The 27,312-nt window shown below is 34.0% G+C and overlaps 1 protein-coding gene across 1 annotated transcript in view; it reads right to left on the minus strand.

Annotated features, from left to right (window-relative positions):
* Positions 1–27,312, minus strand: part of RYR3 (ryanodine receptor 3) — a 241,883-nt gene that overhangs the window by 168,234 nt on the left and 46,337 nt on the right. The window contains exons 2-8 of the mRNA XM_074909779.1: positions 24,592–24,711; positions 16,883–16,990; positions 11,232–11,306; positions 10,162–10,240; positions 7,525–7,637; positions 6,962–7,061; positions 3,819–3,912 (exon numbers count right to left, since the gene is read on the minus strand). Coding sequence (XP_074765880.1) covers positions 3,819–3,912; positions 6,962–7,061; positions 7,525–7,637; positions 10,162–10,240; positions 11,232–11,306; positions 16,883–16,990; positions 24,592–24,711 — 689 coding nt within the window. The remainder of the gene's footprint in view (positions 1–3,818; positions 3,913–6,961; positions 7,062–7,524; positions 7,638–10,161; positions 10,241–11,231; positions 11,307–16,882; positions 16,991–24,591; positions 24,712–27,312) is intronic.

Consider the following 27,312-nt stretch of genomic DNA (forward strand, 5'->3'; position numbering starts at 1 on the left):
TCTTCATTTGAAAGAGTGACGTGACAATATCTATGTGTAAACTGTGAGTGTGGTCAGAAACTGAGCCCTCCAAGCAGACACCAATAAGAAAATCACATTCTTAATAACTGTAATATACTGCACTATGTTCCTTCCTAATTTGAGCAAGAGAGAAGTGTTCAGACATATAAATTTATCCCAGATGCAAAACAAACTGATTCACTAGCTTCTTTTCAAAAGCACAGCAAACTTCCAAAAGTTTGTTGGGTTCTATAATTTTCCTTAGAAAACTGGCAGTCAGCCTTTTTTGTATTTTTAAAGTTTTCTGGGAGTAGTTCTTTCTGTTCATATATTTATTTATTGATACTTAAGTGAAAGATTGTTTGAACCTTTCAGCAAGATTACATGATTCGTGCTTATTCCTAAATGTTTCATCAATTTCTAACGATAAAATTCGTTAGGCCTTTGTTACAGGTAAGAACAGGTAATCCATATAACCTATTCTTTCCTTTCCCAAGTGAAAGAAGGGGTGAAGAAAGATTAAGAAAACAATTCCACTTTTCCTTGTTTAATTAAAATAACTGGAACTGACCCCAAACCATAAAGACAGTCAAACTGAAAAACACAGAATAATGCAGAATGAAAAATTACTGTATCATAATGTGATTAAGGTACAAAACCCAAAAAGTTCAAACTGTAATTTGGGTCTTAGGAAGCTATTGGTACAGTAGTGAAAGGATTTTCATATTTAAAAAAAATGCTCTATGTATCCTGAATTTCAGATCAAAACCTTTCCTATTATCCACTGTGTTTCCTACATCCATTATATATGAGAAAGATTATACAAAATTCTGATGCTTGCGTGACAAGACATGAATGATCACTGAAAGATGAAAAAAACCTTTCTTGTATTCCTGTGAACAGGACTAAACCCAGGCATGCACAGAAGCCAGACCTTCTATTGTACTAATGTATCTGAAAAAATGTGCAGTAAGGGAAATTTAAATCTGCCTTCCTGATCTGGCAAACTTGACTGAATGCTGCACAAGCATACATAAAAATTTCACAACATGGATGTTATACAGCCTGTTCTGAATTCAAGTTGCATTTTGAAATGCAGAATTTTAACTGGCTTTTCAGATTGTCAAATTCTTTTCCTTTTTCAACAGTTAACAGGAAAAAAAAAAAATCTCTGTTTGGGGTTGTTCTCATGCATCTGTGGAACCTGGAACTCAACTTGTGAAATAAAGTTATGTTTTTCTTATCTGAGCAAGAGTTTCTACAACTTTTCTTCTATTTAGACCAACTAAGATTTTAATTTATCTGATATTCTGCTCCTTGATCAACACCAATACACACCAGGAAGAATATATTAACATGAAGTATACTGGAATGTGACAAACCATTTGCATCCAGTATCTTTATAGGGTAATGGACTTATAGATCTATACCTGTACATTATTTCGGAGTCCCATTTAGGAACACACATGCGATTTCAAAAATTTCTAAATTATAGTGCACCGTAAGAGTAAGAATAGATATTCCCCACTGTAAAGGTAGTAACATTTCCTACACATCTTGTCTTTCATAATAATGTTTTTGATACTCTAGAATCAAAATACAAAATAACAAAAAAAAACCCCTAGCAATCAATTAATCTTCATTTCCAGACTCTATAAATATGATCTTTTAAGGTTCCTTTCAACCTGGACGGTTCTATGATTCTATGATACATTGAATACACAACTGAGTGGATTTTTTTCTTTCCCATTTTCATCCTAGATCTTTGCAATCTTCTTTGCTCCCATTAACCTTACTGATGTTAGTTTTGGCAGACTCTAATGACCTATTCCTAGCTAAGCTCAAAACTAGTAATTAATTTCCATTCTCATTGATCTCCTTTATCTCTTCTTGGCCCAACTCAACCATTCCTTCACTGAAGGAATACCATAGATATGTGTTTGTTCACCTTTTAAATTCACTTCTTAAATTCCTATACTACTTGAACTCTCAAAACCTTTTCTAGCTTTTCTCTGTGCAACATTGTACTAGCATTAGTGACCTGTTCTTACAGTAACAAAACTACAGGTAAAAGAGAATTGCTGCTTTTACACATCATCATGAATATAACACTTTCTTCATCTGCTTGATTCCACCCATCTTATTCTGAGATTTTGCCAAGCCTGTCTTTTTGATGTTCAATATGTCCATCCCATGTATTTTTGCTTGGCCTGTAATATAAAATCTTAAGATTCTTGACAGCAAATAGTCACTGTGTGAATTGTTAAGAAGCATTCTCTACAGAAACCTTCAGAAAATTACATGTCTGTTCTATGAAAAGAGAAATTATCAACTCTTGCCTAATTTAGCTAATTTAATAGTCCTAACAGAATGCATAGAATTGATTAAACAAAGAGATGGAAATAAACACAAACTTTTTCTACAGCTCTTTTTCTATTGCTATTTGGTTTTTTTTATGTATTCATTTCATTTAGTATAAGGTAAATACGTCTTCTACAACTATAACACAGTACAAACTTGGCCTTATGTCTATTATGTAGCTCACAAAACCAAAAGATAGGACAACTCCAAACCATCAACCATAGCACATCATATCACTGTCACACATTTGAAAATGTTCAATAGAGCATTCACACTATTCTGTATTAGGAATATAAATATATAGATTTCGTTCAGAAAAAAAAAAAAAGCTTTACTTTTACCCTGTTATTTACGTAGTTGTAAAAAAATTGAAACAGAACTTCCAAATATATATTAAGAACAATTATTTTTGGTTTTAACTATATCTGACTTCTAGATAAGTAATAGCCATAGCAAAGTACAGCATTTCTGAACATACTGAAAAGGCTTGACACCTGTTCTAGCCTTATGAAGACTAGTTATTTATAAAATTAGTCTGATTATGTTATCTGTTCCACACAAGGTATCTAGATCCTAATACTTTCATTAGTATTTTTATACTAGGTGTGCACATTTTCACACTTAGCGCAAACTTCCTATTTTTTTTTTTTCTATACATACATGAAGAGAACAGCAATAAAAAAAAATTAATCAAGTGAAATTTTCTGACATTCAGTTTCATTTTTATTTTGGCTTTGAAGACATTTTTACTCCACATAAATGTAAAAATAGAAAATTTAGAACGTAAAACTTTACTTGACATAACTGAATGTTACTTGTGCTATCATATTACCTAAAGCACAACTTATCTGCCACAATGGATATAGAAATCTTATTCATTAGGATTTTAAATGGTGGGGGTTTTGTGTATCAAAATTATTAGCTTGCTGTGCTTTTGATTATCAGCAACATGCAAAGTTAAATTCAAATAATAAATCCACATGATAGATAATGTAGATTTAAGTTTAATACAGAAGTTGTATAGTCTATTTAATATGATTTCATTATCTTAACCTATTAATCACATTTGAGAGAGCAAGAACTTGCAAAATGGTGTGAAATACACATAATATGAAAGACATTGTAGAGGCTGAACTTTCAGATTTTTGTTAGGGATTTTTTTTTTTTTTTAAATTACCATCTTTCCTGCTAATGTTTGCTTACCTCTGCTTATAGTAGTACCTATTAAAGACAAACAACATAACAGGCTGAAATCTCTGTGCAAATCAATTACTTGAATTTCAGCAATAAAAGAACTCATGACTGATTTTCTGTTTAGTAGGTCTAAACCTCTTGTAACAATGTCACTGCCTAATTAAAAATTGCTGTAAAGAGTGTTTAACCTCAAATTCAACTGACAATCAAGAAACTATTCTTTTTTGAGAGAAGGAAATGTATAAAAATGCACCATCACTTACCTGTGCTGTGAATCATTCTGTTCTGTAGATGGAATTGTCAAACACTCATCATGGCCATGGAAAAAACGTACTACATGCCCACCAAGAAGATATCCTGTAGAAAATCACATTTATTTACTAACTTCAACATTAGCAATATGAAAATAACACCCTAAAAAAATAATTTAAAAGATTCAAAAGACAGAGGTGAAATCTGTTTTCAAAATTTTCACTTATAGCTGAAATTAACCAGGAAGAAAAAATTTAGTATGACAACTTATTATTTTTTATTACCTTTTCCAGTTAAAAATATTTCTTCTGAAAATGAAGACAAAAAGAAAACATTTTCTTAATATTTAAAAATCAAATTAGGATTCTGGGACAGAAAAGGAAAATAAAAAGTCCTGCAACAATTACTGCTTTGAAAATTGAATGCCTTAGGTAAAAGCCAAACCAAATATATAATACTACATTTTCCTTCCCTTTAATACAATTTAAATGTACCCAATACAAAATAATTTAGCGAGTTTATCAGTTTGTTCTGACATTTATAATTTGTGTCAAAATCAAAACTGCACATCAGCAGCAGGAGACAGAGGACAGAAAAACACTTAGCAGTTCTGAATATTAAGTTTAATGGAAGCTAACTTTCCAACCCATTTAACACAAAGACTACAGGTCAAAACCAGGCACTTTGCCTCACAGAAAAAAAAGAAAAGAAAAAATGGTGTAGGAGGAGAGTGATTCATCAGAACCTCAGTCCAAATTGTTCTGACCTTGTAAGTGAAATTAATGCCTTTTAAAAGAACAAACACACATAAAGGAGGAAGGGTAGAAACTTTCATGCTGTGTGGCCAATTCAATATAAATTTGTAAATTAGGAAAACAGTAACTGGCAATTATCCTGTTGCCAATTAATACAAAGGCCAAAGCAAAGAAATAATGAAAAAAAAAAAAAAACCCACACTTTTCCTGATATTTATGTTCTGTCAAAAGCACTTCAAACATCACAAAAGTATGTTGTCTGACTTCAGTCCAATTTTAGACTCAGGAGATCCCACTTTCTCAGTCTGTCCATCCAACTTGAGCTTGACTGCTAGGTCTTTTGATATAGGATGATCACTCATGTAAACTGTTTTGAGAAGTATATATACAGCTAAACCTACGCCTAAGAAGTTGGAAAAAACTGACACACTGATAATCTAATTCTCTGCTTACCCCACCCAATCCTTTTTTAAAATTTATTTTTAATTACACAGTTTTGGACTATGTGTCCAATTCTGAACTACACACTACAAGGCTTTCAAGTACAGCAAAGGGCCCCTGAGAAGATTAAGACTGGTGCATCTCACACTTGAGAAAAAGTTGAGAGAAATGGGACTGTTTGACCTGGAAAAGACGAGGCTCTGCAGGGATCTGATCAACGTAAAGAGGACAGAGTCAGAGTCTCTTCAGTGGTACCCAGTGACAGGACCAGAGGCAATGAGCACAAACTGAAACACAGGAGGGTCCATCTGAACATCAGGAAACACTTTTTCACTGTGAGTGTCCATGAGCACTGGCACATGGCTCCCAGAGAGGTAGTGGAGTCTCCATCCTTGGAGATATTCTGAAGCCGTCTGGACTCGGTCTTGGGCAAGCAGCTCCAGGTGAACCTGCTTGAGCAGCGGACTGAACCAGGTGCCTTCCAACCTCAACCACTCTGATTAGGTAAGCACTTAGGAAATTTATCTGCCAAATCCCTGCTGTTACAGAAATCTAAAATATACCACTGATCTTCCATGGTCTCTCTGTGTAGCTCATTATGTTTGTATATGTTACAAGTTTTTAATTTTACTACAGTATGGCTCTTCTGTTTGCTTGGTTGTTGTTTTACCTGTGAAACCTGAGAATACGGAGACTTTTTCCAGAGTTAACCTCTATTCTATTTATGACCTATGACTGCAGGGGACCAGACAGCCATTTATAAATATATGGCTCCACCATATTACACTTCTTGCAACAGAAAGCAATCAGAAAGCATTACAAGGAAAATCCATATCCCATATGCCCTTACAATGAAAACCTATAAAACACTCTGAGACAGGTTTCTTACGGGCCAGAGCACAGAAACACTGTGGGATGCTGATTTAAACCACTTGGGGTTAGAAGACCCCAACCATAGTTCAAATAAGCCTAGTCACTGTTAGTCTTTAGCACCAGGGTAGTTTAATTCTATCGAAACTTAATATAGCTGATCCCAGGGAAATGCAACATCTTTCTCAGGCCCTTACAGCTCCGTTTCCCCCTATGAATCTGTATATTACTACATCAAAAGGGATTAGTTTTAGGGCCAAGTGACACAAAATGACTTAAAGACATTTATGATTCATGAACGTGGAGGGCTGATACTTTGAACAGAGAACAGCAGAGGTAAAGCACAATGCTTGTTATGACAGTGTTAATGACAGAGTATGGCATTGAAATAAGGAGCAATATTGAGCAGATGAGCCTTTCATTACAGAACACCACATTTCTCAAACAGAATAAGGGGATGCCTCTCAAACATGGTTGTGAAGTGCAGTCAAGTACCTAGAAGGTAATCCTGACCCTTTAAGGCTGGATTTAAGGATTTAAGGCTGATTAAGAGGGTGTGTTTAGAGAGTTCATTTTCACTGACTACTACAGAGAGACCATAAGGAAGCACAGCTGTGAGATCCAGAAAGGATATTAAGCAAATAATAAAAAACACAACTAAGAGATGGAAATAGAAACGATGAGAAACCTGTTTTTGATTTCGCATGTACCTTTATCTCTCTTTTCTAATCACTGTTACAGGGTGATTGAAGATCACAAAATCTAAGTTTACCGGCCACAGCTCCTACTCCCCAAAATTAAATTGAAGACAATAAACTCATCTATTGCTCTCTCTCAGTCTTCATTTGTGACTTTTTATGCTTTGCTGTTCTAAAGTTACAGCACTTACTTAGCTTTTCTTCAGTTAATCTGGCTGATGTATCTGTATTTCCCCATTTTCCCTTCTGTTATGCTTCTCTCCTATGCTCATTTTCTTTATTTTCATTAACTTCTTTGGTCTGATGTTGAGGGTGGGATTTTTTCATTTTCACTCTTTATGAAAAACGATACAAATACGAAAACATTTCTAAATAAATAAAATGACAAACCTTCTGTAATATTGCTTCCTGAGCATGTAGGATGTACATTCCATAACGTCTGCATAAAGGAAGCATCTACCTGAATACTTCCATTTGATATGGAGAGATGCTGAAATAAGATGAGAGTAACAGAAAAGAATGAAATTTCTGCACTTAAAAATATTTAGGATATTAATTTCTCAACAAAATGGAAATACATAATAAAGTAAATACACAAATATTCTTTAAAAATTAGTAGTTGCTTGTTTTTAAAATGAACTCTTTTCTATATCTAACCAGCAGACTCCAGCTGCAGCTTAAAAATCTTCCACAGTTACAGAAATAAAAACTTCCCAAGATGGAGAATGCTTAAGTACACATCAGGATAAAGGCATGCAAACAGTCTTATTCTAGGGGGGGGGGGGGGGGGGGGGGAACCTTTCACTAAGAAAAAAGAAGTGCATTACAACAAGGCATTAATTCCTAGATTAGAACAAATTTTATTCATAAGAATCACAGCCATTTTCCCCAACCCCTCACGGCACTTTGTATTTTTCCCACCATATGTCCACTTGTTAAACAAACCAACCTACCAGGTATCTTTCAGAGGACACACTGACCAGGATAAGGTCATCACCTATTCGAACTTTTTCTCCTTCTGACCTTTGTTTAGAAGCAGGGTGTATTGTCCACCAGCATGCCTCACCTAAAGGACACAGATACTTATCAAGGGTGTACAAAACAGACAGCTTCCAAGAAATTTAAGGATATCTTTATACAACATTGAAACAACATAATAAAGAATTGTGTCTTAGAAGACATTCACTTTATAAAACCATATCATTCCTCTTTTCAATATATTTCTTTTTTTTTTTCTTGAAACTTTGTCAACCAGTGTTTGTCATCACTGAAGCTGGTACTTCTCTCCATGTTTTTTCAGAGCAACTAACCACTTACAAAACACTGCTCAGAACTGCCCTCTGTTCAAGACTCTCACTGCCAGTAAATTGCTGACATCTACCTCAGTCTTAATTATCACCTTTTGTGTCTTCTTTTGCTTAATGTTCATATTTAATTTACAATCTTCTGTCTCATTCCCACTCCAAGCTACATTTATGCTGTAGAATACAGAATTTTGAAACAAATACTCTGTAACTTTACAATATTGCGACACTACAAATATCAGTTCTGGGAGCAGTTCCATTAGCACTACAGACCATATGACCACAGCATAGTCAAGCCTAAGGGTGATTACCACAGAACATTACCTACACATTAAATATAAGATTCTAATTACTTTGTGCGTGCACACACACAATTCTGGGAAGATCACCTAATTCATTCCACAATTTCATACCCTTCAGAGTTTAGCTAAAACCATGAAGAAAATGCATTGAATACAGTTTTCTCACTGGGCAGTGCAAAGTAGGAGAAAACTACACCAAGACAAAATTGGTAGCATAAGACAAAGCACAAAAATCCTATTTGATCAACTAAGAAACTTCATGTAAAAGCTCCTTAAAACAAAATTTGAAGGTTATGAAACTGATTATAAAAAAGACAACAAATAAAAGTTAACATCCCTAAAAGTGTAAAGTGTTGATCTTTAAGAGATAATAATTTTAAATATCCAGTGGCTTTTTACTCAGTACCTGCCATGTGACAAATACTTCCTGCAGCTGAATTTGATTCAATAGGACTGTCTCATGAGTGGGGGAGTAGGGCAAGGGAAGTGATAGTAAGGTGTTCAGTTTATGAGGTTTACAAGCATGCAGTAGTTATGAAAATCCTCTGTGCAGAAACACAACTAAGCATTCCTTTTGTGTTGCTTTTTATATCTTACCTATGTGTACAATGATCGTCTTGTATATGTACAGTTAAGCAAATACCAATATGAGACAACTACAGATGTTTGTTACAAAACCTCATGGGCACAAGCAGACACATGCACAATAACTCTGAAAAAAACTAGAACATTATAAAGACATATTTCACTGAAATTGTTTTCAGAGAGATAGAACACATACATTCCCTTTTATCAACATGCCTAAAGAAAATGGTCTCCGTCTAAGGCAGCAACCAAAGATACAATTGAGTAACAGGCTGCTAATATCTGTCTGAGACCATCTTCTGTATGGCTACGAACAACTGAAAGACAAACTCACTTATTCACAACAGATAAACAGAGATATGTAGATAATCAGAGCCACTTGAAAAGGAAGATCATGGTCCACAAACATTTTAACACCTACACTGGCAGTGCATTTTCATCATCAATTAGTCCATTTTGATTTTCATTTATTTTCAAAATAATGAAAAAACCAACAGAAAGCACAGGTATATGTTAACACAACTAGCATTTCTTTATTTGAAGCTTCACACTAATGAGGTGTGATACTTAGATTTTCTCTTCAAGGTGTATGTCTGGGCCTGTGTATTACAGGGTCACCTGTTATTGTCTGATAAGTAGTCATCACTTTCACTAACCATTAACATTATGTATACAGCAGCCTGTAAACCTATTTGTGGCTCTTTGTGGCTGAGCTGTTTTTAAATTCATTTAACATAGCTCCCAGTGGCATCTCATAATTTATATGTGAATCCACGGAAGAACAATTTTTTTGAACTATATTTCTGTCAGCAGCATTGCTACTGGCAGTACTCCCAGAAATCTATTAATTAGATTTTAAAACTTTCTAGCCATTTCTTGTTTGTGTCGTGTCTCTTTCACTCGGTCCCATTATTATTTTACTCCATTTTATGCTTTTATTTCTCTTCAGCTCTTTTAGCAATGTGCTCATTACATTTTTTCTGTTTTCCTGCATTACAGTTTGCATGGTTATTTTATTGCATGGTTACAATATATATTGTGAATGCACCCATGCGTTGCCATACTCTAATTCTATTGAAAGTGCCAAACTATACAAATAGAAAACAAATGTATCATATTTATTTTATTCAATGGAAATTTTTTACTTTGACCATTATCACCAATGTTACTGCAGTTGTGGTAACTCAGTTGAATTGCAAGGCACTCTCACATTCTTACACGAAGTCAGCTAATTTACTGAAAGTCATCAGTATTAACAGTTATCATTTACTTTCAGTCATCTTATTTCTAATGAACACATAAACATGACATTCATAAGCTTACAGTGACATTAATCTCAATGCCTCTTCTAAAAACAGAAATGTGTGACACGTTTTCCTTCAAAAATAACTTGTCATACCTGCTGCATTTTCTCGTAATCCCACATCAAATGCAAGTTTATCTGTCTGGGATCTTGATGATGTTAAACATGTCAAATACTGCAAAACAGTAAAGTTATTGAAAACAAATAACCAACAGTATCTGTTAACACACATGTCAAATTAATACATTCACATTACTCCACCTTACTATCAGCCTGTGTTTAATTTTTTTAAATTAGTTAAGCATGATAATGTTACTTGTATACAAGCTCTTCCTGAATTTAAAACATCAAAATCTTTTTGCACTGCAGCACATTATTTCTCTGTGCAATTTATCTCCTGCCTTCCAAAGTTTCACATAGTTCATCAGACAGGAACAGCTAAACATCTTATTAAAGCTTTAGTGTAATATTTGTTTCATGAAAACACAACAAACATACCAAAAGGCAGAAATCATATTTGCAACTCTGCTATATCAAGGAAACTACAATTTGTATGGTTCATAAACATAAGTAACAGAGTGTAAAGACTAATGTAGAGTCTTCTAGTGCAGGAAAAAGGAGGGAAGATGTTGTCTTGACTTCTTATTTCTTCAATCTCCTAATAGGTATACCTGCACGGGCCCTAATAAGTCAAAGATTCAGAACAGTTAAAATTTTCCAGTATGTTCCCACAATGTAGCAAAACAAAATTTATACGTTAGCCTGAATATAACGTGTTGTGGGAATAGCCTCTGGGAGCTAAGGGATGCTAGAAGGAACACCTTATCTTACAATATTTGATGGAAAAAATAACATCACAACAAATTCATTTGCAATAGCAGCAACTTGATAATGGAATTATCATTAAAATGGACTCCTTAAGGACACAGAGATAATCTATGCCTAAAGGAGCTTTTCAGCTATATTTGAGTGAAATGGATTGAAGAATCTGAATTTAACATATAAGGGCCACTTCCATTGTGTTGTGATATCATAAGCTATTCAAATTTTTCTATCTAGTGCAGAAGTTAGAAAGTTCTTCCAAATTTATATAGTTTTTATTTTGATAAAAAGACATGTATTTGAATTTCACATGACTCACTCTGTGCAAGTGGTCTTTCACTTACCATTTCACTAAACGAATGTCGAAGTAGTATAGCATGGCCATACAGCAGAGTTCTGTGACCACCCCCTTGAGCTGCCTACAGAACATGACAGAAGGTCAGAACACCACTGAACTGCATGGACTACAATCAGAATTATGTAACATGAAGAGCTACTAGAGTTCAAGTAACAAGTGCAAATATTCAAGCAAACTATGAAATCATAAAATCATAGACTGGTTTGCGTTCTAAGGGACCTTAAAGATCACCTAGTTCCAACCTCCCTGCTATGTGCACTAGCCCAGTTTGCCAGGCCCGTCCAACCTGGCCTTGAGCACTGCCAGGGAGGGGGCAGCCACAGCTGCTCTGGGCAACCTGTGCCAGTGTCTCACCACCCTCACAGCAAAGAATTTCTTCCTTATATCTAATCTAAATCTGCCCTCTTTCAGTTTAAAGCCGTTACCCCTCATCCTATCCCTACTCTCCCTGATCAAGAGTCCCTCCCCAGCTTTCCTGTACCCCCTTTCAGTACTGGAAGGCCACTATAAGGTCTCCCCAGAGCCTCCTCTTCTCCAGGCTGAACACCCCCAACCCTCTCAGCCTGTCCTCACGGAGGAGGTGCTCCGGCCCCTGATCATCTTCGTGACCTCCTCTGGACCCACTTGAGCAGGTCCATGTCCTTCTTATGATGGGGGCTCCAGACCTGGACACTGCAAGGGGGGTCTCATGAGAAGTGTATGCTAGGCAAGAACCATAATAATGAAGAAGTTACAGCAATTACCAAATATGTGTCAAGAGAACTAATCTTGTAATCTTGTTCTTGGTCAAAGACTCTTACTGTGAACTAATTTTTAATATAATTAAGTAAAACTACAAAATTTTCAAAAATATGTTTTAAATTAGATACTACTTACCTTTCTTATAATCTTCTCAGAGGCATTAAAAAAATAATAACAAAATAAGTATATATACACATAGAAAAACTGAAATCTGAAAGAGGAAAAACACACCTATTGCCCAGAATAGTTTAAGCACATACTAAGGATATCTACTTTCTAGGATCTATGTCGTCTTAAACATTTACCATATTCATTAAAGAAACTACATCCATAATTTCAACTAAGCACAGTTATTCATTTTGAATATGGAAATCTATGACAAGATCAGGGAGAAGAAAACCAAGATTTTTCCGTACTCTTCCTCTAGAGAATTTAACACACATCTTGTGAGCTCTTCTTGTGACCAGAAAAAAATAAATTCCAAGAGAAGAATCTTAACAGAAAAGTTACCTACGGAACAAGAGACAACAAGCTTTATAGGTTTTCAAGTCTGCCCCTCTCAGCCTTTTTCTTCATCTACCATCTTATTTCCTAGTTATTTATAAATAATAAGCCTATTCAAACAAATAAATAATATGATCAAAAAAGTAAATTCTTGATTTATTGTGGTGCTTTCCACTGAAACTGAGGGGATTTTTTTGTAGATCCTTGATTCCAGATTGTATGAAGCACTTTTTTAGTAAAGTGATCTCCAAATTTTGCAGAATTATGGGTATCATGATTAAAGTTAACACTAATTATACTATAGCAGGCAACATTATACTACTTTTTTTTTTTTTTTTTTTTCTCAGTCCAGATAATAATATTTGTACCCAGTCAGTTTTGAGTAATAAGAAAAGTTCTAACATCAGGATCCTGGTAAGTTAGAAATTGCTCATTTAAGAATATCTAACTTCTCATGTAATTGCTTGAAACAGTTCTCACACACACACAGAGCTTTTTTTCCATTTAAAAGAGCATTTACTTTATGGTCTTCTTGTTTCAGGTGTAAGCAAGCAATCATTAAACATGAAAGATCATTCCCCAAAATATAACTTTAAAATAGGGATCATCTCTAGTACATTACAGGTTTCTAGAAAGGACTTCCATTAAGGTCAGTTCTCTTCTTTGGATTCATGTGGAAGGGACCAAGATGATTAAAGGTAGTTCCAGGAACTCAAATAATGGTTATACACATGCAGGCAAATGATTTTGCACTATATGAACAATTAAAACATTAGTCAAATTAACAAATAGGTCAAAAGGTTAACAAGTTATGTACAAATTGTGTCCACAGAACACCAACCTAAAAAACACCAAGCTGAGGAAACTACTACATTCTGTAGTTTGATATATAGAGTACTTAATACTAATTCAAAGGATTAAAAATGAAATGTTATTGTCTAAACAGAAGGAATAAAAATCTAAAAGCAATTCAGCAGAGGTCTTTTGTTACAACTGCAATAAAATAAAAATCATACTTCTATTCTTCTAGCTACTAACAAAATCATTAACAAAGAGGGATTTGGGACCTGTTATGCTGGAACTTAATGCTGTTAACAGATAGTAGGCACTCTTATGTAGTAAATTTTATTGAGAAATTTATCAGAATTGTATGGATACTATGTGTAATCTCTTTCACAATATGAACCATATAATTATAAAAAATTTCTCAGTACTCCCAGTAGTAAACTAAAAAAAAAAAACGAACTCCTGGATAGTGATTTTTGGACCTACATAGAAAAATGTGTTAGATTACTGGAAAAAATTGGAGACAATAAAAAAATAAACCAAGAAACAACAAAACCCCCAAATCAGATATGCTATGTTCTTCCTCTAGAAAAATCTGAAATGAACAGCGGGACTCTATTACAAACTAAATTTAATATGGAAAGCAAACCATTCAATGGAATGATAGGCTGGTGGAACCAATAAAAGATTAATGTTAATTATATGAGGCCAAATTCTATTCTTAGTGACCTTTGTATTGAGAACAGAGTGTAAATGAACATTTTAAGATGTGCATTCCTACATTTCATGCTGTCATTTTCATCTACATATATAACAAAAATTAAAAGACAGCATTTTTTGTATTATTCATCTCAAAATATAGATTTTTCTGAAATCTACTTTAGAAATTATACATTACCAGATCAATTTTCTTTCATGATGCTAAAGGTAGTGCCTCATAATACAAAATATTTAACTTGACTGATAGTTACGACATATGTCTCAAAACAGAATCAGTTAATTATAACTTGAAAAATAAGCCATCCATTTTACCAATAGCTTGTTGACAGAAGCTAATTAAAAATCCACCTTCTCTGAATGTAACAAATCCCTGTGATCCAGAAAGGAAGTTTCTTGTGTTATTGTTCGGGCTTTCAGTTTTTATTTCATCCTTGCTATTGATATGAACTGCTGTGTTCTTATAACAATTTCCCCAAAGAATGGTAGCCAGCTTCAAAATAAATGAAGGGCAAGACAGTTTCAAAATAAATATGGCTATATTTTCTTTTTTTATTGTTCACTGCCCTCAAAGCAACAGTATGACCATTTTTACTGAAAAAAAATCTTCATCCTCTACTGCCAAACCCAAGTATAAATATACATGTATTATTAGTAATCTCAGATTAAATCAGGCTAAATTTTTGAGTGAACATTTTGGAAATACTAAAAACTGTGTTATTGCTTAGGAGCCCAGGAAGTGTTTAAATCAACCTTATTTTCAGCAAATGCTTTTTTTTATTAAGGGTTCCACTTTCTAAAAGCAATGTAATTGCAAAAATCGAAAATTACCCTTTAAACTGAAGAAAACAGTGGAAAACAAGAGGTCAAAAACAGTGAGGTCTGAAAACTGTATGCAAAGGCTGACACTGTAAGATTGGAGGTGATAAAGCAGAACTCCAGCTTCCCTGAGCTGTGCCATGACAAGGGTCAGTTAAAGATCTGGAGTGCAGAATAAGCCAGTAGGTTGTGGCTATCCTGCTGCTAAATTACAGAGAAGAGTAAAAATGAAGGAAGAATTTAACACCTCTGAATCAAATAGCAGCATGTGATGAGAAAACATTAACCAAAACACTGAAGTCTTTCTGTGTACATATAATACACAGTCTTTCTATAGCACACCTCTTACCTCCATGCAATCTAAACAAGAAAGATGACAACAAGAATGACAAATTAATATTGAATTAAAACAGTAAGTGCTCATAAGACATCAATTTATTTCCCTTTCTCTTTTCAAGCTTTTTTTTGAAATAGAATCCATGTTTGTCATTCCACTATCATATTTCTCTATTAATTTGTAATATATACAAAAGATAGAAAATATTTAATGGATTTTGATTTATAAACTATAATAGTTTATTACGTTTATTATAGTAAAGGCCACATACATTAAGAACTGGCATCTCCTTTTTTTTTTCAGATTTCAGTTGTTCACTGAATAGAACAATAAATGTGATGTCACATTTTAGGTTAAATTCCTGAAACTTATACACAGGAATATAACAGATCAGTGACCAACTGAGTGGAGACAATAGGTCAATTTAATTTACTTTCAGAGAAACATAAGATCTACCTAAGTATATAGAACTAGACAATTTACAAAATTACCTACGTACAACCAATTCACAGATGCAACAGCAAGCGTAACTTCTAAAACTTCCAAAAGTATTACTGCATAGATGAAAGGTAAGTCTGCCTCATCTCAACAACTAGCAATGAGGTTCAGCTGATCATTGGCAAATGATCATTGTTCATGCAGATCATTAAAAATGCAGGCAAATCTCTATCTGGCGTGAGAATAAGGCTTAATTTTTACTTATAAAAACCATCACCTTTTGCCAAACAAATTGCATAGAAGTTCTATGAAAAATACAGTTCTTAAATAACTTGGTCAATAATAAATAATGTATAATAAAGTGCATGGGGCTTTTTTGGTATACTGATCACTCTAGTGTGAAAGTCCACTTCCAATCATTCTTAGTGTATCTTAGATTTTTAGTGATAATTCAACTGAAACTTCAGTAATATCAAATGCAAGCATAGCTACAACATTTCACTTTGCTGCAGAGTCACTTTACCCTATACTGTAAGCATTCTAGTAAGTATGCTTGTGCTAATATAGTAAAAGATTAAGAAACCCAGAGAAGATAATTTTGAAATAACTATTTCTATCCAACAGTTCTTGCTATTACCACAGATTAAATAACTTGAAATCATACTGAAACGGTCTAGATACACAATTGCTAAAAAAAAACCCAAACATGTATTTTTATATCTGAACTAAAATAGATTTAAATTTGTCACTTTGCTTCATTGGTTCAAGACCTCATTTCTAGCTGTTAATTTCATGTGAGGATAAATCTAATTATAGCCAAATATTTTCTTAACTCAGTGAAACGTGATAGAATATTTACACGATGAGAAAATTATTTTGCTTTCCCCATTCATAAATAGCACTATAATACAATAATGCTTTTATGGCAATGATCCATGTTTCAGACAAAACCTATCTCATGTACTCTCCTCAGGTTCATAAAAGCCAGACTCAATCCAAAGGTTCTCTTACTCCTTTTTCACTATCTAATTCTGGACCGATGGCAATACATGATCTCTGTAGAGGATGTTTCTGGGTTTTGTAAATATTTCAGAAGATTAACTGCACCAGCTCCTCAATGCTAAAGAAAAAGGAATATGATTATAGTAGTACAGCAGTAACATCCTAGGAAAATGGGAAAACTGAAGAATCTGCTATGACACGAGGCCCCTCTCCTACAAAGTCTTGGAGCAAGGAAAAAAATAAGAACAATCCATATTCAGAAATTTAACATTCTTTGATATCAATTTACTTACCCCTTCACTAGCATTATCCCCTGTGTTGGCCAGCATTTCTTGAAGGGCTCTGACAGATAGGGACTGTTCAAGGACAAAATTACAGATACAAAGGTCCGGAGGAACATACTGTAAAAATAAATCATCAGTGTAAGAACAGATCAGCAAAGCAGCTGAAACATGATGAAAAGGGTGTTTGAACACACATGTATATTAATTTTAAAATCCATATTTAACATTTGTTCACTTGCTTTTGAGAGACATGCTATTTCCCTGTACGAAAACAGTCTAAATCTATTCTTCGTAACTTGTCAGTGCAGTAACTTTACATTTCCTAAAGCTGTGTTCTTCAAAGTAAAACAAAACATCTTCAGGTTCAAAATGGAAAAGTTTTTCCCTACATATTATTGCTTTTCTGTCTTTTAGAATTACATCATGAACATTGTATTTGTTCTCTAACATCACTGATAAAACAAAAGGGAATGTGTATGATCTTATTTGACATATGAGGTTGATGTTCTGAACATATTTATAGCTGTCACTAAACAGCAAAGATTCGGAATCTTATTATATAATTTTAGGAGATCTTCTCAACTGTTGGATCAATATGTCTGCTGGCTTTGAAACATGAAACTTACATTCCCTTCAAGAACAGCACTTTTTTCAATTTATTGGCATTCATGTGTCCAAAGAAAGATGTGTCCAAGAAAAAAATTCTCAAGGAGAATCTTCAATATATATAAATACATGACGGGAAAATACCAAGAAGACAGAGGCAGACTCTATGCAGTGGTACCCAGTGAAAGGAGAAGAAAAAGTTGACACAAAATTAAATATACTAAATTTTATTTCAATGTGAGGAAATAACCTCTTTCTTACTGTGTACATAGTAAACACTTGAGCAGGTTGCCCAGAGAGATTATGGAGTCTCCAGCTTTGGAGATATTCAAACCCTGACTGGGGAGTGTTCTGAGAAATTTGCTCTAGCTGAACCTACTCTGCACATGTCCTTTCCAACCTCAACAAATCAGTATTCTGTGATTTATGATACAGACCATGTCTATGAATGAGCTTCAAAGTGGATATACACTTCATTTTCTTTTTTAAATCAGTGTGACAGGAGGGAATAAACTTCTTGATAATGCTGTTTTAAGGTGGTGAAAAGGGAAATGATACAATTAAGATATTTCTAAACTTGCTAAACTGAAGTATTTATAGCCAGCTAATCAAGTACAGCCTTGGAATTCCCATCCTTTGATCTCTACTATAGACTCCATCCTTTTTTTTTTTTTTTTTGTTTTTTTGTTTTTTGGTGCTTTCAAATACATTTTGTAAAAGACTTTTAGGCCAAAGACTTGACATGGAAATTGCAGATATTATATATACATACATATAATTGTTACATATATTATTGAGGCAAAGTGAAATTTTGCATCTTTCTTATATGACTAAATAACTGTAAATAATAAACAGTTCATAAATTCATTAACTGCAACAGGAACGACTTAAACTGTATTACTTGTCATCATTCATGTCCACTACGGTGTAGTATTATTTTTTAGTATTCATTAACTACATCTGCATACATACACACACACAAAATACTCTGTTACATAAACTCGTACAATATACATACATATGTGTGTGTGCATGTGTGTACATAGCATCCATATACACACACACATATGCACACAGATTGTAACTGGAAGTTCACTCTTCAGTAGGTTTCATTCAATGCCTCTTGTATAACCAGACACAGAAGAATAATGTCATTTCTCAGTGAAATTAATTACAGATGAAACTGGGCTAGATTTTGTGTCTAGATTTGTTAGGGAAGTCTGGAAAGACTTATTTAGAATATTTTATTGCTACGAATGTAAAAATCTATACAACTGTAAGTCGTCTTTACTTCCCAGTGAACCAGACAGGTAAACAAAAACTCCGAGTAATGCTTCACCCATTACTTTAAAGCCTTTAATTGCAGTAGCAGGCAGATAAACCACATCATTATATTAAAACAAAACAAAACAAAACAAACAAAAAAACCTAAGCAAAACACCCAGATATTTTTCTGCTGGCATCCTGTGGCAGCTTTCAGATTAAGTGGCTTCCATTTTGTTAAGACATTTTGAATCTGTATTATACCACACTGCCTTTTAAGTATATGTGAATTTTTAAAAAACAAAACCAAAACCCATCAACAATCTTTATAACATCTTTCTATTTCCAACATGGAACTTAAATTCAGAAACTAAACAGGTATTTTATTCAGGAAAAAATAACATAGCTGGTAATATGGTTTTAATCAGCATCAGACTACCTCTGGTACCTTAATTCCACTTCAGACTGAATATGGCATAATCAGTATGATCCAACACCTACCAATTGAATAAAAGAGCTCCCATTTATTCTACAGGCCACTGATCTTGTGCCACATAGGCTGCATTTTGATTTGAAAATTGTTGCAGACCTTACTTTAGTGCTGTATTAATGAAAGACACACTCTAGTTGTACTTTGTATAAAATGTACATTTTAGGTTAATGCAATTAGTTTTTCACTTATTCTTTTTCATAGCCTATGGAGCATTCAGCTTTATTTAAGAATATTGACACTAAGAATTATGAAATTAATGATTTTTTCACCCATGACTAGAGCAACTAACCACTCTTGCAAACTTGCAGTGTTACATAATAAACTAACATATTCTGTGGTTGGATGGTAACAAATTCTTTCTTAAATTCCACCAACCTGAGAAATACCAGTGAAAGGTAATTTATGTGGATGGTACATGACCTAACTAGCAACTGACATCCTTAGTTAATCTAGATTGACAACTTCAAAAAAAAAAATTTGAAAATAATTTAAAAATTAACTATTAAGTCTGTCAAGGCTCATTTGTTTCCTGGTCTTTTTGCAAATGATATTGTTTCATATGTTTGATATTCAAGAATCTTTGTGTGGCAGACCATTTCACACTCTTAATAATTACACAGCTAAAAAGGATTTAATAAAATCTCCACTATCTGCTAATCTATACTTCTATGCTTTTTTTCCCCCAACTCTAAGCAATGTTATATTGCAATGGAATAATAAAAAAAAAGTGCCAATAGGGATGTTCAGTGAAACAAAGATACTGACAGAGGAGAGGCACAGGTAGAAGATGGGGAAATATTCATGTCAGGAAGCTTTATGCTGAAATGAAAACCAAAATCTGTTCAGGTACTAAGATAAAGTTTTAGAAATCTGCTGTAAAGTAACAATTGGCATAGGTATTTATCCCCCTTCTAGCTATGAGAATTTGAAATGAACATACAGAAGACGATCATTTTCAAGATTCATCAATAAAGAAAAAAGTCAAGTGACGAATAAAGTATTTTATTTTACAGACATTTAAAGATATGCCAAACAAGCACTAAGGTAAGTGAACTTGTGTAGCAGAATAAGTAGATTGATAAAGATAATACAACAAAAGAAAGTAGGAATTTGGCATAAATTATTCTTCAAAGTCAATAAGAGTTTATGGGATTTCTTCCAGCACAACTCTGTGCAGTCTTATCCATACATACAGTAAGATAAGCAAAAAGGCTGTGGAGTCTCCATCCTTGAAGATATTCTAAAGCCGTCTGGAGATGGTCCGGGCAACCTGTTCTAGGTGGCCTGGCCTGAGCAGGGGGGTTAGGCAAGATGACCTCCAGAGGTCCCTTCCAACCTCAGCCATTTTGTGATGCTGCAAAAAGTCAACTGCCTCATGCCAGGCTTCTACAACCTCAGGTGGATAATAGATTGCCTCAACGCACACAGTTAATGCTGGCTGCAACATTCTTAGAAGAATGTTCTGAGGAAGAGAGCTTCATATCAAAAGATTTCAAGGAAAAGTTTTCTACATCAGAGACACAGCCAGGCGAGTTCAAAGAAGCAGTGGAGAGAGCACTGAGATAAGTTTTATGCTGAAGTTTAAACTTGTTTCTCAGTAGTTTTGTGTCTATTTTGTCAGCCTACTATTATTTCAATATGCAATAATTATTACTTATTATAAAAATAGCTGTGCAAATAGCTGCAGGGCAGTTTGAACCATTTTATATATGAGTATGCTAAGTTTGTGCTGGGTTGCACGGGGGGAAATGGAGGCCCATAAAATAGCTAACAGGAAAACCCAGCTCCGACATTAGACTTTGACTGCAATTCAGTCTTCCGCACTGAACATTAAATTCTTGCAGGTGATATGCTTACTAACCAAATCTTTGCCCACAGCTTCTGGTCTACAGTGTAAAGAACACTGACATAAGCTGGTATTGATTTACTAGGTTTACTTTTACCAGACCCATAAACTATTACATTCTGTCATTAGGACAGAAATCTTATCTGAATTAGCTATGATTCCTTTCAGGCATTTAAGTTTACTTGACAATTTTGCTATTAAAAGAGATGCTAGTATTTTGCCATTACTTTTGAGATATATTTTTGTTAGGTATTGGTAGAAGTTAGCCTTGATGCACTAACTAGACTATCAGATTTGAAATCCATCACCTTTTAAAGTATCACTTTAAAAACAAAGAAAACAGCCATGAAAGTAGTATCATTAGATCACATAATTTAACCCTGCTATTTCTTGTTTAGTATAAAAAATACAAATTTTCACCTCAAGTTAATTAGATTTTTCCCCTTACATTTTAAATATCAGACATTATTTAGCCAAATATCTTCTAATAATTCAAAAAGGAGCTATACAGACAATGGGAACATAATTTCATACTATTGAATTAACGCAAAAATGTTTTTTAAAAGTGCGTTTAAAATCCAGTCACCATAATATAAATTATTAGTGAACCAACACTGCAACAGTTTTTGCTAACAGATTGCAAAGAAATAACATGCAATTTGTGCATGGATTTATAATAAAATTTGAACAGAAGTATCTCATAACTGTCATTCCATTCAGCATATCACAAAAGTTACCAAAACAGATAATCGATAACCATAGAAACTCTGTTTTTTCTTCTTTAAGTTTCTAATAACTTTTTTCTTTATTAAGAAATATACCTTCTCTTCCCTTGCCTCTTTTTCCTCTTAGCTACTTCTACTGACGTTTACTACATCAAGTCAGATTAAAAAATTAATCATTAAGTTACACCTTTTCATTCTGGAATTAACTGATACACAGAGGTTTTTTCCTGTCTACCTTGTTATATTTTCCAGAATTACTTGAATTGAAAGCATTTCTTCTCTTGATTTAACAATATTTACCCAAAGTTTAATGAGTGAAGCAGCTGTCACAGGTACTGCAAATAGATTTGTATTTGGTAAAGCGGTCAGTTGGAGAAGAGAAGGTAGCAGAAGGTATCACTGTGATTTCCTGCTCCAGGTTTCTGTTGATAAAACATGCCTTGAATTTTCTTTAGTGCAATTTCTTCTTAATACAGAGAAGAAATCTAGCTTTATAAAATAATTTTCAGGGATAAGGAAGGGATAAGGAATCCATCTCAGGTCAACAGTACCATTTTAACAGGGAGGACAGTCTTCTGCTGTCTAAAATAAAAGGACTTGTGTTATCAACGTTTTCATTTTAGAAGCTTATGAGCAGTGTCCATACTTTCCTTTTTTAAACCAAACAGACTGTGTCCTCCTCTGCTCATGATTCTCATACCACTTTCTGGGCCAATCTGCATTTTATAGACATCCTTTTGAATTTGAATGCCATGACTACTCATGCCATGACATGAATTTCAATGCCATGACACATTGCTCATGTGGCAATGCATTGCCACAGAGATAATAAAAATTTGCAGAGATAGTATAGCTTCCCATCTCCTGCAAAGTTTCTTTCCATTATACCTCTAAAGACTATGCTAGATCGCTTGAGCACATCATCACTTGGGGAACTTATGACTCTGAAACATCCACCATGACCTTCACTTTCCTTACAGGGGACAGGAATAGTTTCCCATTTTGTAAGCATATTTACACACTTGGTTATTAGATCTTTACACTGGCAGCACTGAAATACACCTCTACTTTCTATTAATATAAAAGGCACTGCACATCTTCCTGTGTGGCATGACTTCATCAATTGCCAGTTCCTCAATGTTTTTATCATCTGAAAAAACTGCATATGTTAATTTAAATGATGTCCTAATTGACAAAAATACTCAACAGCATAGCAGTGAGAAGAGAACTCTGTAGGATTTGATCAGAAACACATCTATTCAACAACTATTTTTTAGTCTGCTGGATGTGCCATTTTGGTTGGTTTTCTCTTTCTTATTTCATAACCAAAATTTTGTCCAAATGTAAATGAAATTTAGTGTCAACACTAAGGGTTATTGGTAAATGCTGTACTCTCTAACCATCCAAATCAACCTTCTACACTTATTTTTCAAACAAATGTATTTACATGCCTTTTGCCAAAATTCTTCACTGTTCTCAGTCAAGACCAGTTCAGAAAGTTCCTCAGTAAGCTATTTTAAAGCAGTTACATACAAGTTTTCTGAACCTCTTAATTTTAAACAAACTTCAGAAGCTTCTATAGTATTATCCGCTACTAAGACACTTACGAAATGTAGATCTATGGCATTCTACAGTAACACATACCATTCCTCCCTTTCTTATAAGATAAGCAACGTGCTACCTTACAGATTGAGAAGGTCATCATCAGTAATAGATAGACCACATTGCAGCCGAGTTGTTGATTAATGAAAAATTCTCAATCACTGTTGAAGATTTTAAGACAGTAGCTGGAAATACATATGTGAAAACTGTTTTGACTTTAGCATGTGAGAAGATTATTGGTGATTCGTAAAGTACACTGGAGATAAATTATCTGACTGAACGCTTGGAATGCAAAGAAATATAAATTTAGAAGCAGCATAATTTTTCACCTTAGAGATGAACAAGGACATCTCATAATGCATAAATAAACACTGTGTATGTAACATGGTCATAATACCTAGTCTAAAAATAGGACCACGTGGCAACATTTCAAGACAAAAAAATACAAAGACCCATCTAAAAAAAAAACAGAGGGAGAAATAAATTATCAGGAAGAAGAGAAAATAAATAAAGACACAAAACAAAGAAAAATAAAATAATACTGAGAGAACAAAGAAGAGAGGGAGGAGGTCCTCCTCCATTTGCCTTTATTCTTAACACTCTGTTCTTATACAGGTCTAAAGTTTCATCTCTTTCTCCTCTCAAGCTCCTCTTACTACTCTATATTCTATTATTTTTTCTTCACAGCTCTCTAGCTTCTTTTTTCCATTTGCCAACTGTTATAATTAAAACTTTCCAATTACTTAATAATTCTGTTCCCTGTACTCTCAACTTTAATCAACACAGTTAGAAGCAACACTTAATGCCAGTAACTAACAGGTGACAATGCTTCTAAAATTATCAATGCAGTATATCAAGATATTTGAACCTACAGCAGTAATAGTTTTTTAGTGAACTTAAATCTTAACAATACTCTGGAGACTTAATATTGAAAATATAAAGTATTTCAATTACAGGAATTATTTTAGATAGTTAAAGAATAGTGGGTTTTGACTGTTAACAGCCGTGCCTCAAAGTATAGTTAGAATCTCTAAGAAATCTCATGTTGTAGTCACAGAAAGAAAGCATACAAAAGGCGCATCTAGCATCACATTAAAGAAACTGTGATTAAATGTATTTGTGGATAATAAGTCAGTTAATATTCACTGATCAGTTACACCAGTTGAGAGTATCAACTTCTTACTTTAGCTTCTGATGTTGGTTCCAAAAAGCACAGGCGATTCCCAAGTCCCTCAGCTGCCAAGCAAAACTTCCTTTGTTCTTTGTGAATACTGGCAACACACTGAAGTACTACTTCGTCATCCTGTCACAAAACAAGGTACAAGAAAAAAAGTAAATATTTGGAAGCTACATACACACTATAATGCTAAGAAATCCTGGAACACAGAATCTGTTGAAAATGAACAATTTATACTCCTATAACTGGTATCATGTACCTATGCAGAGATTCTTTCTGTGTGTTTGTAAACAGATGTTTACATACAGATTTTTATTCAAGCCTATATCAAAGTGGCAGAGATTACATACTGTCTCCAGGGCTTTCACAAGTGTGGTGTCCTCCTGTCGCTTTAGCAGTGTCTTGCTCTGGCGCCATAAAAAACTCTTAAGTACACCATTACTTGGTTTTACTCAGTAAAACATGTTTAATGTTTACAGCAAAAACCTATTGCTGTGATTTTGTAAACAACAGCAACCTAAATGTAAAGAAATTTATTTTGTTAGCACAGTAAGTCCTCAACGCAAGTCCTCTGCAAGATCTTAACTTTTAAGGTCTCGTTTAATTTAGAAACCTCTGACTACAACCAAAGATCCAAGAGGCATTTTTCAAGTGACAAAGAAAGAACTTGCTCCTCAGAAGACATATTCCAAGAATAAGAACACTCTGGAAAAGTCACATGACACAGCCCTATCGTTTAGTTGTTCTAATTACTCCAAAAACTTTTACAAATTGTTACATAACGCAATGCCAAAGACACATTTATCAAGCGCCAAACCCGCGTTCACCCCTTAACATGTGATACTGAAGTTGATATAAGTGAGTCTAAACAGATTTTTAGTGTTCAACTCTGTCAAAGATATATACAGAATTAAAACTCATTTTGGCTTCCAAAACTTGCCCACTAACCAAGAAAAACACTGCTTGCAGACTAGCATGTAGAACAATTTATTTTTGTACAGGTATGTAACTATTCACCAAAAACCACGGCCTTAGAAGTTTTTAAGGGGGTGGAAGCTGATAAAACAGGAGCGATATGATATGTCAGTGTCCCATCCAGCTATGAAGTTATACTGGTGTCAATTATTATTGTCAAAACAGATACACAACAGCCGCCTGTACTGAACTCAGAGATCACTTGAACAATTATGTTCTAAAAGCAGCACCGCTTTTTCCAGTCCCCTTATGCAACTGCAATACCATGACAGTAGCAAAGCTACTGGCACTTGAAATAAAAGCTGGGAGTGACAAAGTGATTTTCACCAAAGGAATTAAGTGATGCACCCTTTAAAATGGGAATTCAAAAGCAGGTTTTTCAGTTGTGTGATTCTGCAAGTGTGTGCAAGTTGTTTGGCTTTCCTTTTAAGTGACACTTCACTGCCTACTTACTACTAGTAAAATTTACAACTATTATATTTCAGGCTAATCAGCAGTTACAGGCACTGTTTTCCGTATCTAGCTTTGCATAACAATCGATAGTGGTTTTAACAGTACAGAATTGGAATTCAGGACATTTTTGTAAACAATTCTAAGACATAAAGACAAATTGGAGGCAGACAGAATTAGCTAATTAATGCTAAACAAATTCATTTTCTTTTCCCCTTGCTGCTTCTGCTTCCATTTCTGTAAAATGCTCTCTGCAATTCTCAACTTTGAAACTCATTAGTAAAAACATTTCTGCTTTTTAAACTTCAGTGTAATAATTTGCAAAATATAAACGATACAATTAAGCACTCCTTACTACATCCCCCTGTTCATGAATATTTAAAAATTGGCATCAGAAGCATATCTGTTTGGGGAAAAAAACCAGAACACTTATAAGTCAAAAATAAATATTTTTTAAAAATTTTTCAACATCTGGTTCCTGTATCAATCTTCAAACATACATATTTAAGAGATTTAAAAATAATAAAATACTAAAACGTGAATATGTAAGTACCAATATTTAGAAAAAAATTGAGATTTGCCACTTAGCTTGTACTTATCAATGGATTACATTAAATTACTTATATATAGCTGAAATTGTATTTATTCTACCTACTACATTAAAGTATTCATTGTTCCAGAGGCACATACATAGCATCCACTCTAATTCAGTTTTCTAAAAAATAAAATTACGCCTTCAGACAACATACATAAAAACTTAGTTAAAATGAAAATTACTTAATAAATGAACTCATTAAATGCCATAGCCCCCAAATACATACACTGATAATGTCTTAAGCACTGTATGCAGCATTCAACATTGGTGTTTTACATTATTCCCCTAAATTTCCAATGTACCCTTTAATTTGTGCTACATTTTACAAACTATGTATTTGCTACATAGGATGAACAACTTTAATAGATTTTTGAAAAAGTGGCAAAAATAAAATATTTCAGAATGTTCTGGAGCAGAGTTTTAAAGGCTATCATTCAGGTGCAAGTGGATTGAGCACAAGGAATTGGTGGAATCTATATAATCTGCAAATAGACTATGACTTGCTGTTAAAATTACTCAGTATTATAGGGTACTGAAGCTGAGGTCTGAAATTGCATTTCTGGCCTGAAGATGCTAACAGAAATTATTTTTATGGAGTTGTTATCCTATTATGAAATTGCAGACCATGTCTTGGCAGTATCTTGTTTTCCTGAGTCTTCTCTCACACAAATTCTGGTATTCTAAAACTTTCTCCCTGGTAAACTCAT

This window comes from Athene noctua, chromosome 6 (assembly GCF_965140245.1).
Source record: "Athene noctua chromosome 6, bAthNoc1.hap1.1, whole genome shotgun sequence".
Lineage (NCBI taxonomy): Eukaryota > Metazoa > Chordata > Aves > Strigiformes > Strigidae > Athene > Athene noctua.